The following is a 15,204-nucleotide window of genomic DNA, read 5'->3' on the forward strand; positions in this document are numbered from 1 at the left end:
TGACAGTTAGGAGGTTTTTTCTGATGTTCAATTGAAATTTGGCTTCCTGTAACTTGAGCCTGTTATTCCGTGTCCTGCACTCTGGGACGATCGAGAGGAGATCCTGGGCCTCCTCTGTGTGGCAACCTTTAAAGGACTTGAAGAGTGCTATCATATCTCCCATCAGTTTTCTCAAGGCTAAACATACCCTTTTAGGATTATTATTATTATTATTAGATTTATTATTGTTGTTGATGATGATGATGTTGTAAGAACAACAATAATAATATTTATTAGTTGCTTGCTACTCGAAAGTCTCCAAGCAACTTACAACATGATTAAAAGCCAAAATAATACAGCCTACATAAAACAAAACCAAAATGAAATGAAACACCCCCATTCAGCCACAGGAAGCTTTGGCAGCAGCATGCTGGTACAACAACATCATCTCAGTCTATGTCTATCCAATGCCTGGGGGGAAAAGTTAAGTCTTTGCCTGCTGCTGAAAAAATGCCAATGAAGGCGCCAAGCGGACCTCACTGAGGAGCGCATTCCACAAATGGGGAGCCACAACTGAAACGGCCCTCTCCCTTGGCACCCCCCTCTGAGCCTCCCTCACACTAGCTCAGTTTCCAAGCAGCGTGCAGAGTTCAAACTAGTGGCAATCTTCTTTTCACTTCAGACTCTTAACCAAGTATCCTATAAGTGGGTGCAAACACATTGTGGGGGGCAATTCCTAACAGTTGTGAAGTCTATGACAGGCCCCACAGCCACCCAATGTCATGCCAATGTCATTGAGACTTTATATATCTTGCTTTTCTAACACTGCTTAAAAACTCCACCTTTAAAACACACGTTCAAAACAAACTAATCTCAAAACAACAACATACATATGAATAACGGTGGTTAATACCTCAGAGGGTATATAATTCTCTTAAAAATCACAATATATGTGGTGGTAATGGCACTCACCTGATCGCTTTAGTTCAGAAATTCTTAACTAGAACATTAATCAGGTTTGTTCAAATACAGTAGGGCCCCACTCATACGGCAGGTTACGTTCCAGACCCCCGCTTAACAGCGAAACCTGCTAAAAAGTGGAACTCCTTCTATAAAATGGTGCCTGACGCCATAAATGCCATAAAAGCGGAACAGGCGCTGTATGAGTGGGGCCTTACTCTAATTTTAGCCACCGTATTAGCGGAATGCCAAAAAGTGGGCCACCAAAAAGCAGGGCCCCACTGTACAGGATTCTATCAATCTGTTGTGCCCCAGACTGAGGGGGAGCTAGATTGGGGAGTGGAGTCAGATGAGAACGAGGCTCCTTGGGAAGCAGGAGGAAAGCAGAGTAGCGGGGAGGGTCCTGGCAGACCCCAAACTCCCATGCCCAGCACTTCCACGGATGCAGTCCCCATCCCTCCTGCAAGTCCAACGCCAGAGCAGTTGGGAAGCGACTCCCCGATCGCTCCATCCACCACTGTGCAGGAATCCTTGCTGGACACTTCAAATGCTTCTCAGCCAATCAGCATTCGGCTTCCAGAGCCTGCGCTGTCACCTAGCAAAGCCCCCCTGCCCGATGTGCCGTCTGAGACTCGCCCCCCCCCCGTGCAAGGAGGCGTGAGAAGAGAGACTTTCAAAAGGTGGAACTCAGGCGGAGCCGCCGTTTATGCACGAAAACCTTCCCTACTTAAGTCGGTGCCTTCTGAGGCCCAACTGCTGAGTCCACTCTCCCCAAACGCTGCAGAGACTGCTTAAGAAAACAAAAGTTGACAGCAGGAGGAAGCAGAAGAGGATCATGTGCCTAGAAAGCCGGCCTTCTTCTTCTTCAGTGGTTCAGAGGGTAGAAGAGGCAGTCCAGGGCAAGGAACAAGGGGGCATCCTGTCTATTTTGTTGGTAGATTTTATTTAGTTGGCTACCAAAGGAGATCGAAAGGCGGAAGCACCTCTGGCCTGCCTGCTCTGAACGCATTTCTTTTAAACAGGCTCGCACCTTGCACCTTATACCTATATGTATAAGCTCTGGCCTGCCAATGCTTATGCTGTAATAAAAACAGTTGCTAAACTCCAAGAGACTGTTGTTTTTCATGGCGACTGAGAGACCCCCCCCCAACTGTTACAACATGTTTATTGTCACTGTAAAATAACATTATGGAGGCTCTTGACTCTCCTCGTCCAATCTTCTTTTCTTTACAGCTTTGCAGTCTGTTGCTCCAAATAAAGTGTTAAGGTCCAGGGTTAAGGTCTGAGCCACCTTGGGAGGGCCGTGGGCCCCTTAAGGCAGGGTATAAATTCTGAATAAAGAAACACACAAACAAGCAAGCACTGGCAAACAGGAACAAAGCCTCAAAGAATCATGGAGATGGTAGTAGGTGTGACACGACGGAGGGATGTGGCAGCCCTGCAATGTAGTTGCGGTTGTATGAGTCCATCATGTCAGCCTGACAATACTGCTTGGCACTGGCTGCCGGAGGGGCTGTGACCCCCGCTGGGGGAATGGGGAGTTGAGTCCCGTGGCCCCCCAGAAGTGTACACCTCTGGCTGTCCCAACAGGTGTTTGCCTTGAAGGTGCCCCAAACTCTGCTGTGGTTGATTTGGCTGTGATCGCCTAACCCGGACCCGCTGGCCATGCCGGGACGGGCAGGTGCAGGTCAGGCAAAGCATAAGAGCCTCCATGGAATGGGTGAAGTGCCAGGACACAGCAGGGGGGAGGCAAGAAAGACTGTTCCAATCTTCTGGCAACTGCCAATGGGTCACCTTGACCCTGATACTTGAAAAATGCTGTGATTGAGGAAAGGCAGCAGGGGATTCTCAAGAGCAAGTCACAACAGGCTCAGTTTATCTCCATTTTTCCTGGAGTTCCTAGCCTGGTAGGTTATGGAGTGCAGTGGACACCGACAGATCCTCTCTCTTGATTTCGGCAATGGTTTTGATAGCTTTCTCCTTGATACGCTTCGTGGCAAGTTGCTAAATGGGCTCCTTTGGGAGGACAGGTGGACGGCAGTCCAATTAATGAGTGAATGATGCCTCTGGTAAGAACGTAAGAAGAGTCTGATGGATCAGGCCTGATCTAGCCTAGCCTCCTGTTCTCACCATGGCCAACCAGATGCCCATCATGGGAAGTCTGCAAGGAGGACCTGAGTGCAAGTGCATTCTGCCCCCAACCCCCGCAGTTTCCAGCAACTGGTCTTAGTCCCCGATGGCTCAGAAACAGCTCCGTGTCAGCCTGGTGAGCTGTGACAAGTAGGGTACAAAGGCAGTTGCTCCTGGCCCTGGTGTGGTTTAGCATCTTTATAAGTGACTGAATGAAGGAGAGGAGGGGATGCTCATCAGATCTGCGGATCACCCCAGACTGCGTGGAGTAGCTCATACCTGATAAGACAGAAAGAGGATTCAGCATTTTCTTGACAGGCGAGAGAACTGGCCAAAATGAACAAAAGGAATTTCAGCAGAGATAAATGTGAACATTTGTATTTAAGTAGACAAAATCCAAAGCACAGTTACAACAATGCCTGTGAAAAGAATATTGGGGCTTCAAGATCAATATGAATCAGCATTCAATGCTATGGCTAAAAGGTTAATGCGATTCTTGGTTGCATCAACAGATGTATCGTGTGCAGGCTGTGAGAAGAGTACTAACAGTCCTGTCCTGTTTTGCCTCCCCTGTAGTCAGTCCTGCGTTCAGCTCCGGGTGCTACAGTCTAAGAAGGATATTAACTGGAACAGGTCATGAGGAGGGTGGCAAAGATGATGACGTTGACGGCTGAAGGAGTAGGGGATGTTTAACCTAGAGAAGAGACAACTGAAGAGGCAACATGAGAACCACCATAAATATTTCCAGGGCTGCCCTGTAGAAGATGAGTCAAATTTATTTTCTGCTGCTCCAGAAAGTATGCATGCACTCTTTGCATGCAAAATGCTAAGAGTCCACCTGAATATATTCTGGTTACTGTAGATAACACCTGTTAGACTTGCATGGATACATTTTGATGGTCACTGGGAGGATCACTAAAGCAAATGTTCTTATAACACACTGTTTTTGCAATTTAACCTTGAATATATCCCAGGGTGGGAATTTAAACTTTACTAAGAATCTCTACTTCTCCTGCCCCCCTGAAATGATGTTGCTCCTGCATTGCAACTCTGCCTGTGAAGAATGTGGCTGAAGCATCATCACAGCCAACCCTTAATCTCCCTCCCTCCTCTCCTCTAGGGGAATTCATGGCAGGCAGTAAGTTAACCAGGTTAGTTTTGTGTTTGGAGGTGTCAAGTTGGCAATCAAGTAAATCTTTTACTAGAGAGGGAAGGTGTGCGGATTTTTCCCCAGGCCTTGCCCATGTTAAATAGTGGTGCAATCACCTGCAAGGTCTCCACAGCACTCCTCCACTGGAGCTGATGTTGATGGAATGACTTCAGCAGTTGTACTGAACAGTTTAGCTTGATCTAGAATTGCGGTGCGGGGTAAAAGGTGTGAGCTGTGTGACATGGATAAACTGGAGCACTTGGACTGAAGCTCATTCCTTGGCTTTAGTTCTATCAACTGCCATCACAGTTTGACAGGTAATGGCTATTTTCCTCCACACAGAAGAATGCTTGCCAAGGCGGACATTTGCAGGTGAGATAATCCCAAACTGCCTGTTGCCATTCGCTCCCTTCTCTCTGTTTTGTACTGCATTGCCTAGGCGTGCTTGTTGCTCTGGACTACCCAGGGACTAGTATAGCATCCAGGACCAGTGGGGTGCCACAGCCCATTTGCACAGCTGTCCTTGTGGCCTAACTCCAAATACTTACACCTTAATCTCCTTTCCTCAAAAGTCTCCTTTGTTGCAGTGAAGCTGGAACTCCTCTAAGGAGCTGGCTGCATTTAGATTCATTTATTTATTATGTTTCTATCCTGCCTTGCCTCCAAGGAGCCCAAGGTGGTGTACAAACATGGCTCTCCCCCTCCTGATTTTATCCTCACAACAACCTTGTGAGGTAGGTTAGGCTGAGAGGCTGTGACTGGCCCAAGGTCACCCAGTAAGCTTCATGGCTGAGTGTGGATTTGAATCGTGGTCTCCCAAAGGCCCAGTCCAACACTCTAACCACACCACCACCCTATCCTTCCAGCATTCTCCCCTCTGGTGGCAGCAGCTGACAGGATCTGGAATTCTAAAAGGGGAGGCATGCTTATCACTGGGCTTGAAAATTGGGAGAGTCTCCTGTTTTCATACTGGCTCCTAAACGGACAGTAGCCACAAAACAGTGGGTGGGAGCGATCAGTGCTGGCTCAGTGCAAAGGCCACTTTCTGTTCTCCCTCCCGCCGCTCCGCAATCCTGCTCGTATGTTTGAAGAAGAAGCAGCCCCCAGAGGATCTGAAATAGTTAATGGCTGGCTATTAGCTACCAGGCCAAGTTCAAGGTTCTGTTTTTATGTAGCTTGGGACCCGCATACCTAAAAGATCATCTTACCCCTTATATACCCAGCTGATCACTGTGCTCTGCAGGTGAGGGCCTCCTACAGATACCATCTTGTCAGGACGTCTGTTCCACACAACAGAGGAAATGGACCTTTAGTGTGGCGGTACCAACCCTTTGGAACTCCCTACCCTTAAATATTAGACAGGTGCCATCTCAGTTATCTTTTCAGTACCTACTGATCTTCCTCCTTCAACAAGCCTTTTAAGTTATCCCATCTGTGTGTGTGTTGGAATTGCTTTTTAATATGTTTTTTTAAAAATGTTTTTAGGATGTTTTGTTTTAATATGTTTTAAAGGCTTTAGTTTTTAGGATGTTTTAGAGTGTTTTTAGTGTTTTCGTTTGCCGCCCTGGTCTCCTTCTGGAAGGAAGGACAGGATATTAAATAAATTAATTAATGGAAATGGACTGCCTTCAAGTCGATCCCGACTTATGGCAACCCTATGAATCAGGTTTTCATGGTAAGCGGTATTCAGAGGGAGTTTACCATTGCCTTCTTCTGAGGCTGAGAGGAAGTGACTGGCCCAAGGTCACCCAGTGAGCTTCTTGGCTGTGTAGGGATTCGAACCCTGGCCTCCCAGGTCATAGTCCAACACCTTAACCACTACACCACACTGGCTCTCCAAACAAACAAACAAACAAACAAACAAACAAACAAACAAACAAATAATTGTCTGACTCAAAGCACAACCAGCCAGCCAGAAAGTCTTCAAAAGGCCAAAGAGTATTCTCCACATACGAAGTTTAAAGCAGCTCTGATTTCAGTGTCACTTTGCAAAGTGGATGTAAAATCAGCATTTGGTCAGAAAGGACGCTCATTTTCATCGCAAAATCCTCACATCATAGAATTCAGCACTAAGAACAGTTCAAGCCTGGCTGCCAAGTAGTTGCAGGGCTATCTTCAAGGTGTTGATTTTGATGTGTAAAACCCTACACAGCTTGGGACCAGGCTCACTGCACTCTGCCAGTGAGGGCCTCCTTGCAGATACCATCTCATCAAGAGGTCTGCACAATAAAAGAATTGGGCCTTTAGGTTGGTTGTACTGGCCACCAAATCTGGAATCCCCTCCTATTAAATATTAGACAGGCACCAACTCTGTTGTCTTTTTAGTAAAAAGTAGAGACCTTTCCCAGTTTGCATCTGTACTGGAATTGTTTTTAGATGTTTTGATTGTTTTAGCGATTGTGTGTTTGCTGCCCTGGGCTCCCTTGGGAAGAAGGGTGGGGTATACATTTAATGAATAATAACAGTAAATTGATACACTTTGCATGTGAAAATACTGTTGAGAATATGGGTGTCTGGAACACATTAAGAGCAGTCCTGGATATTTTGAGAGGCAGGGCCTGGAAATGAAATCCTGTGAGCAAAGGTTAAAGGAGTTGGGTGAGTTTAGCCTGGAGGTGATGTTAAAATACCTGAAGGGCTGCTTCATGGGTGATGGAGCAATTTTGTTTTCTGCCGCTTCAGGGCAGGGCTGAAGTACCTGCTGCCCCCCCCATTGCTGAACTGCCATTACCCCCAGCCAGCACAGCCAATTGTCAGGTATGATGATAGCACCAGTAGTCTATTAGTCTGGAGGTTCAAATGACAAAAAGGATTTAAATTCAGTGGAGGGTTCTCACTCAGGGCAACTCGGCCACCACCCATTAGACTTTGGGCCCTTCTCTGCCTTCCACAATGCTTAGATGCTTCCGTTTTCAATTACACAGAACGGAGACTTCGCTCTGCAACTTCTTTCTGTCAATCATCCCAAATCAACCAGTCTACCTACTCATTTAAATTCTTAACCAATAGCAAACCATTGCTATGGCCATGGCCCCACCTGCTGTCTTCAGAGAAGAAACAAAGTAAACACATAAGCACAACACATTTTATACCGCGACTTGCTGAACCATGGATTCGGAGAGACCGCAGGTATAACAAGGTCCGCCGAGTAAAATACTCTTTAAGGAATCTGGCTTTTGTTATAACGTGGAAGCCCTACAACACAGGCGTGTCCTTCATCCCCTGATGCTCACGTTATCGCGAGGTTCTACTGCATGCTCTGGTAACCTCTAGATTGGACTACTGCAATGCGCTCTACGTGGGGCTGCCTTTGAAAACAGTCCGGAAACTACAGCTAGTGCAAAACGCAGCAGCCAGACTGTTGACGAGGACCAGACGGTCCGCACATATAACACCTGTTCTGGCACGTTTGCACTGGCTACCTATTTGTTTCCGGGCTAAATTCAAAGTGCTAGTTTTGACTTATAAAGCCTTACACGGTGCGGGACCACAATACCTGGCGGAACGCCTCTCTCGATATGAACCTACCCGATCACTACGTTCAACATCAAAGGCCCTCCTCCGAGCTCCGACTCACAAAGAGGCTCGGAGGGTTGTAACGAGATCTAGGGCCTTTTCAGTGGTGGCCCCCGAACTATGGAATAGTCTCTCCGACGAGGTGCGCCTGGCGCCTACACTTCTATCCTTTCAGCGCCAGGTTAAAACCTTTTTATTTTCCCAGGCATTTTAACATATTTTATTGTTGTTAATATATACCAGGCTGTTAAATACTTAAATGTATGTTTTTAGTGTTTTATTGTCATTTTATTGTATTTTTTGCCTTGTATTCACTTTATGCTGTACACCGCCCTGAGAGCCTCAGGCTTTGGGCGGTATAAAAATCAAATAAAATAATAAATAAATAAATAAATAAATAATAAATACTGTGTGTGTGTGTTACTAGGACAACAGCCGGTCTCTCGGAACTGGCAGGGAAGTCAACTGAAGCACAGCAGAATTTTACATAAAAGAGCAGAAGGCTGGGCAGGGCTATTGCTGCCCACAGCCAATCGCAATGCAGGCTGTGAGCATGTGCAGTGTGGCTTCTTTCATGGGCAGCAAGCTCTCAGAGCAAGCCAGGCAGTCGTTGTGTTGGGTTTTTTTTAATTACATCTCTAAGTGGTTTACAAGAAACAATAAAATTATCAATAAAAACAGTTAAAAACAAGAAATCAAAAACAGTGAAAAAACAGTGAAAACAACAATGAACTACAAACACATGGCTTGCTTGCTTGTTTTGGAGAACTATCATTGCCATCATCAGGGAACATGAGAGAGGACGAGTGTGAACTGAGGCCTGAGCCCCAGATGAAAGGGTGAGCAACTTCATGATTTTTTGGGGGGGCGGGATTGGAAATGATGACCTCATTGGTGGTGCCAACCTGCTGACACTTTGCCTGAGCTTTTCCCACTTTTGGATGGGGTGGAGGAAGGCAGGGAAATTGGGGTGGGGGTTAGTCAGCAGTATTTTACAACCTGCATTTTACACATGATTGGCAGTTCTCTTCTTTACAACAGCAGCAACGCCAACCCTTTGAAGTAGGCTAGGTGGAGAGATAATGACTGGCCCAAGATTGGCTCATCAGTCTCATAGCTGAACAGAGCTTGGTATCCAGCTCCTCTTCATCTTCATGTTCCTATATGGAGTCCAGAGTAGCAGTACAAGAAGCTTTCCCATTTTATCCTCACAACAACGCTGTGAGGTAGGTAAGGTTGAGATATGACTGGGTCAGGTTGAAAAAATTTAAGTGCACCCCTATGCATGCCTGCTATGAATTAACCCCACTAATTCTGTCCTGGGGCCATACTCTTCAACATTTTTATCAATAACTTAGACGATGGGGTGGAGGGAAGCCTTATGAAGTTTGCGGATGATACGAAACTGGGAGGGATAGCTAACACAATGGAAGACAGGAATAAAATCCAAAGGGACCTGGATAGACTAGAAAATTGGGCTGAAATTAATAAAATGACATTCAATAAAGGCAAATGCAGGATACTGCATTTAGGCCACAAAAACAAAAAGCACGGGTACAGGATGGGAAATACCCGGCTTAGCAGTAGTGCGTGTGAGAAGGACCTTGGAATTGTAGTGGATCGCAAGTTGAACATGACCCAGCAGTGTGATGCTGCGGCAAAAAAGGCAAACGCGGTTTTGGGCTGCATAAACAGAGCTATAGTTTCCAGGTCGAGGGAAGTAATAGTCCCACTATATTCTGCATTAGTCAGGCCTCATCTGGAATACTGCGTTCAGTTCTGGGCGCCTCATTTTAAGAAAGATTAGAGCGGGTCCAGAAGAGGGCGACGAGGATGATAGCCCGTATGGAGAACAAGTCTTATGAGGAAAGGTTGAAGGAACTTGGTATGTTCAGTCTGGTGAAGAGAAGGCTGAGGGGTGACATGATTGCATTCTTTAAGTACCTGAAGGGCTGTCACATAGAGGAGGGTACAGATTTGTTCTCTGCTGACCCAGAGGGCCTACCCTAATGGTTTTAAGTTGCAGGAGCGTAGATTCAGATTGGACATTAGAAAGAACTTCTTGACAGTAAGGGCGGTTCGGCAATGGAACCGACTGCCTAGGGAGGTGGTGGGATCCCCTTCACTGGATGTCTTCAAGCAGAGGCTGGACAGCTATCTGCAGGAGATGCTCTAGCTGTGGATTTCCTGCTGTGAGCAAGGGGTTGGACTCGATGGCCTACAAGGCCCCTTCCAACTCTATGATTCCATGATTCTATGATTTCAGTGGCTCACTCTCATGCAGGTGTTGTAGAATTTGGAATTCCTTTTATGATTTCCTCTGTGCTGCCTTGTAGAGTGTAAGCTCCCAGGGCAGGGACCTGTCTTCCCTGTGCAACTCTATACATGTCTTCTCAGAAGTAATTCCCACTGAGTTTAGTGAGACTTCCATGTAAGTGGGTATAGGATTTGAATCTCCTTCCTATAGTCTATACAATTTAAAAATAAACAGTATGACCCAATGCAGTCATAATTTAAGCACTTTCAAAACTCATAGGTTTCTATGAGAAAGAGTGGGGTGCCTCCTGCCCTGTCCCTTGGCCCCACTGGCTTGCGCGTCTTGACCCCCCAGACTCCATTCTGTCCAGGGTAGTTGTGCCAGTCAGGGAGGCTGTCCACTTGCAGCTGCAGGCAGGCAGCCACATGCATCGCAAGATGCCCCTTTAAGTCACACTAAACGCAGCCTGTTGCACATCTGTCCCACATCTTGGGTGGGGTGCCCCACAGGCCCTAATCAGCATGACAGCGATTTCCTTCAAGTGGAGTGGCAGCCAAGGGTGTGATCCACACATTGCTAGACTACAGTTCCTTCAGGTGCTGGTGCACGGGCCTTCTTTAGAGAAGTTTTTAAGCAGGGGCTGGATGGCCTCGCACAGGGTACCACAGCAGGGCTTCCTACATTTGGGGCTTTGGACTAGATAACCCTTCCAACTCTTTGGATTCTAGACTTGGAGACATAGGTAGGCTGCTTCTCCTCAAATGCTGTTGTGTAAGAACAAAACTGAAACTTGCCAACTGCTCCTGCCCAGGGTCCCAGCTCTGAACAACCAGTAATGATATTAAATGGCTATATGTCCTGTTCTGTTTTAGGGATGCAGAAACCAGCAAAGGGGTTCGTGCAAAGCCGGACTGGTCACCAGCCAGCTGTGCATACCAGCTTCCCCCATACACACATAATCCCATCTTGGAAATGTGCCTAATTGTTCCTTACTGAAAATAAAACCTTAAATTATTTGGCATTAATTTAAACAACAATCTCATTGATGTCCCTTTTGCACTCTTGAACAGGTGCCCCCATTAACTCCCTGGTTACCCGAGAGTTTAAACAGGAGCAGCTATATATATAAATACATAAATATATTTAAAAAACAACACACTTCAAATGGGGAAATTTTCTTCATTTTTAATTTACAGCAGAAAGAATATAAAGCATTCAGAAAACATTTTCCATATTTTAAGGGCAATTCAAAACATTTTGCATGGTTCCAGCAGCTGGGTTCTTCAATAGATCCATTGATTCAGTGATGCTTTTAACATGCACAGTTACAAAAATAAAACTTACAAAAAGAGACATCTATACTAGGTTTACATGCAAGTCTCGGGGACCCCCTCCCCTCTGTTTGGGCACCAACTACTGTGTGGAACTGCCATTAAGCGTGCAACCATAGAGGGGGATCATGTTATATTCTGTATTTCGTTCACACAGGATTGTTTGTTTCATACATGTGATGTCACACAAAGGAGCAATTCTGGTTTTTGGGGAGACACACAAGAGGACCCTGGACCCAAGCACTCAGAAACCTCGATTATTATTCAGGAGGGCAGCCCGGAGGGATCTTCCTGTTTCTAACCAAGTCCTGCAACCCAGGGCAAGCGGAAAAAAAAACAACTTGGGAGCATTTTTAAAGAAATCATGCCTGAGGTCATCGGTATGCCAAAAGGTGATGGCCCTGATTCAGCAAGGCATTTTGGCACGTGTCAAACTTGAATACACACACAGGCCATTCCAGCAAGGACGCCCCCATGCTCTATGAGGAACAAGCGGGGGGGGGAATGACAGCCATGACCCTCAGCCTGCCTTGCTGGCACAAGCAATTCCTCCTTTGCCAGGGGGGCTCCCGCCAGCACAGCACCTTGAGGGACCAGGCTGCCACTCGCTCAACGCACCACCAAGCCTGTAGATCTGGAAGGGTTGAAGTTGAAACACCTCAGGATAGCACAGGCTCTGGAACCCCTTAGGACAAATGGAGACAGGCTCAAAAATGGCCAATGAGGTCAGTGCTCTCCTCAAGGGGGAAAGCAACGTCAGTCCAGAGCCAGTCAAAATGCACATTGTTTGCACCCTGTTCTCTCCTCCCCTCCCCGAAGAACAAGCCTGCCAAAGCAAGTGTCCCTCCTTGCCTACTCCTGTCTCTTTGCGCCCATGTACAAAGGGCCTCAGGTCTGGCCTGGGGCCCGGGCCCTGGTTTGGGTGGTTTGTGTTTTTCCCATTTCCTGAATTGGGCCATCAAACAGCAGTCAACAAATGCACAGAGTTCTGAGCCTGAGCTTCAGCACACATACACCGCAGTTAGTTTTCCGTCTTGGCAGAGAAAGAAAGCAATTAAAGAGAGAGATACAATTTTAACGCTAGAAAAGGCACCGAGAGCTCTGACCCCAGGTTGGCGTTTGTTCTATGGATTGTTGGTGGGTGGGGTTTTTTTTTGCCACAATCTTTGTGTGTTTAAATTTTTTAAAGACACCAGTTGAAAAACTTCACAGAATTATATTTTTAGGCTTTGCAACAAGCCTCTGAGCAAGACTAAACGTTTCCTCTGGTGGCCTGGGATCAAGCAAGAACAGTTACTATTCCATAAACCAAACAGTTAGAAAGGCTGGACCAACCAACTCACCCCTCCGTAATGGTTCAACTGGAACTAGCGGGGGGTGGGGTGGGGTGGGGTGGGTGTGCCGATGGGAAGGAGGGAGCAGGCAGGCAGACCCCCCCACCTCTAACCAGACCAACACCAAGTCAAAAGCCAAATTACTCCACTGGACTTCCTCCGCAGCAGAGTGCAGTTGAAAATCAGGATTCCCTCCCCCCGCTTCCCAGTGTCTACATTTCACATCAGCTTCAGAATCGAAGTGACTCATTTAAAACAGATTTCTTTGGCTCCTGTCTATGTGGAAATAGCAATATTCCATGACACCCCTACAAAACCTGCTTGCATCTTTTAAATTTTTTACTTTTTAAAAAAGAATTGTGTGCAATTTTAGTACATTGTCTGACTTCCAGCAGGAAATATGGATATGTGAAACATATTTTTCTACTTTCATACTATTTCTTTTTCTTTTATTTTTATTTTTTAGTTTATGTTCATTCTAAGTGTTCTTTATTGGAGTGAGAGTGTATGGTGTTAAGCTAGATACAATTTTGTATTCTTATGATTATCTGCTTTGCAAAATAACTTAATTTTTCTTAAGCAATATTAGCATTCACTTTACTTGGCACCATTGGCAAAAAAGGAGAAATTAAATAAAATATTAAAAAGGTAACCAAGAAGATTAAAAGAAATTCAAATAAACTCCTGGTAGCCAAAATCAAATGTAAACATAACTCTTTTTTTAAAAAGTAATGTTTCTTTGCGTTTTTTCCTAAGTCTAAATACATTTTAGCTCTTTTGCTTCTGCAGTTTAATCATGCTTTAGCAAAATGTTCTTCTAAAGAACATTTAAAATAAAGTTTCTTATAGTGAAATAAAGTTTTTTTGTTTCATTTTACAGACCATAAGCCACTAATGCTTTGCTTTTCATTTCTTTTTTCCCTTGAATTCATGCACATCTGTTTTAGTATATACAATATGTACAAACATCCACTCTTCTCGTTCATTCAGACAAAACTGTACAAATACGCAAATTTCTCTTGCCAAGTTATTGACCCTTTGTGAATAAAATATTTAGCAATTAATCAATATATTCCCTTTCAAATATTTATTTCTCATTTTCATTTCTACCTTCTCTCTATATACAGAAACTGCCTAGGTTTTCTTTTTTTAGATGAAATAGCCAAAACAAGAAATTTACTGGCCGGAACGCAGCACCACAATGAATGCTCCCTTCGGTGGTAGAAATGTCCAGTCAGCTGATTTGCACGTGACTCTTCGGTCGAACAAGAGGTCTGCAGGTTACCAAAATGCTTTACAAATCATTGTAATTAAATAAGTAAAAATCTTGCGTGAAGTAAGGCCAGAAAATAAAGTGCCCAATATGAGAAGTGCATATGGCAGTTGATATACTTGAAGGCGAGACAGAGAGAGAGAGGGGGGGGGGGAAGAAAAACACCGAAACAAAAGGATCTTTTTGCTTGAGCTGCTCACCCATTCTCTCCCCCCCGCCCCCCCATCCCACCCTCTTGCAAAATACCCGTTTGCCTTAAAAACACTGACAGCTTTCTGGGAAAAGTCCCACGGGATACATTGAAAACCAGCAGATCTAAAAAGTTGCAAAGACTCGATGAAGAACAGAAAGACACACGTGTGCAAAGGAGATGATGGAGGAAGAGGGAGGAGGAGGGAGGAGGAAGGATGGAGGACCCGAGCAAGACCCAAGGCAAGCAACACTTTTCCACAGAGAATCCCAATGTTTCCGGGTCTTGGAGATGATTGACAGGTGCAGGAATAGCATTCTTGGGTTGTGGGATTTTTGCTTTTTTTTGGTATTATGTTTGTACAGTTCCACACATGGTTTGTTTTGTTTTAATACAGCCCTATATGAAAAGGATAATTAATTGCTTCTCTTTTTTCATATTTGAGAGGAATGAAGCAACTCATGAAAACGCCTTCTGGGTCATGTCACTTTTCCCCCCCATGATCCAACCAAAGATTTGAGTTCCGAGATGTCTTGCTGAACAAATTAAAAGTTGTCCATGAAAGTGCAAATGTAATGACTAAACATTACCATTAAAATCCTGCAGTCGAAATTCTCGGCACTGCAGTCAGTTTCTTTTTTTTTTAATAATTAAATCATTTTTTTTGTAATTGTTGTTGCATGTTTCTGCTAAAAACAGAAAATGAAAACAGTCTGAAAAGCAATGTCACATTGCTATGGGATGCTGCTGCTGCCGCCACCTCGTTCTTCAAGTCCCTTGGCCTTTTTCAATTCTTTCACTCTGAAAAGACAAACAAGAAAAATGGGGAGTGCTGTGACATTTTTGTTCCCAAACCCCTTGGTGTAAAAAAGTAAAAGGCATTCCGCGTTTCTTTTCTTTTTTTAAAAAAAATCCCAAATGATATAACAACCTCTTTTTCTCCCATTTCCCCCTAACTATTCAACAAAAGAAACATCAAAACTGTATTGTCCCAAAATACAAGATTATAGACATCAGTTGGGGAAAAAAATAGGTTTAAACACCGCACACACACACCCAATTCCTCCTACATGTAAGTCCTTGG

At 45.0% G+C, this 15,204-nt stretch overlaps 1 protein-coding gene and 1 long non-coding RNA gene across 6 annotated transcripts in view; one reads left to right on the forward strand and one right to left on the reverse strand.

The window, feature by feature from the left end:
- Positions 1 to 8,307: 8,307 nt before the first annotated feature.
- Positions 8,308 to 14,256, forward strand: LOC133372895 (uncharacterized). Of its 2 annotated transcripts, XR_009759575.1 has the most exons (4): positions 8,308 to 8,574; positions 8,777 to 8,961; positions 11,481 to 11,715; positions 13,785 to 14,256. It is a non-coding gene; the product is annotated as an uncharacterized LOC133372895 (long non-coding RNA). The 2 variants fall into 2 exon arrangements; XR_009759574.1 differs by lacking the exon at positions 11,481 to 11,715.
- Positions 11,188 to 15,204, reverse strand: part of CAMTA1 (calmodulin binding transcription activator 1) — a 697,561-nt gene continuing 693,544 nt past the window's right edge. For 3 of the 4 annotated variants that reach the window (XM_061602029.1, XM_061602031.1, XM_061602032.1), the window contains one exon: positions 11,188 to 14,921. In XM_061602029.1, coding sequence (XP_061458013.1) covers positions 14,855 to 14,921 — 67 coding nt within the window. In that variant the 3' untranslated portion in view covers positions 11,188 to 14,854. The remainder of the gene's footprint in view (positions 14,922 to 15,204) is intronic. The other variant, XR_009759573.1, reaches the window with a different exon arrangement.

Source organism: Rhineura floridana, chromosome 18, assembly GCF_030035675.1.
Source record: "Rhineura floridana isolate rRhiFlo1 chromosome 18, rRhiFlo1.hap2, whole genome shotgun sequence".
In the NCBI taxonomy this organism is placed as follows: Eukaryota; Metazoa; Chordata; class Lepidosauria; order Squamata; family Rhineuridae; genus Rhineura; species Rhineura floridana.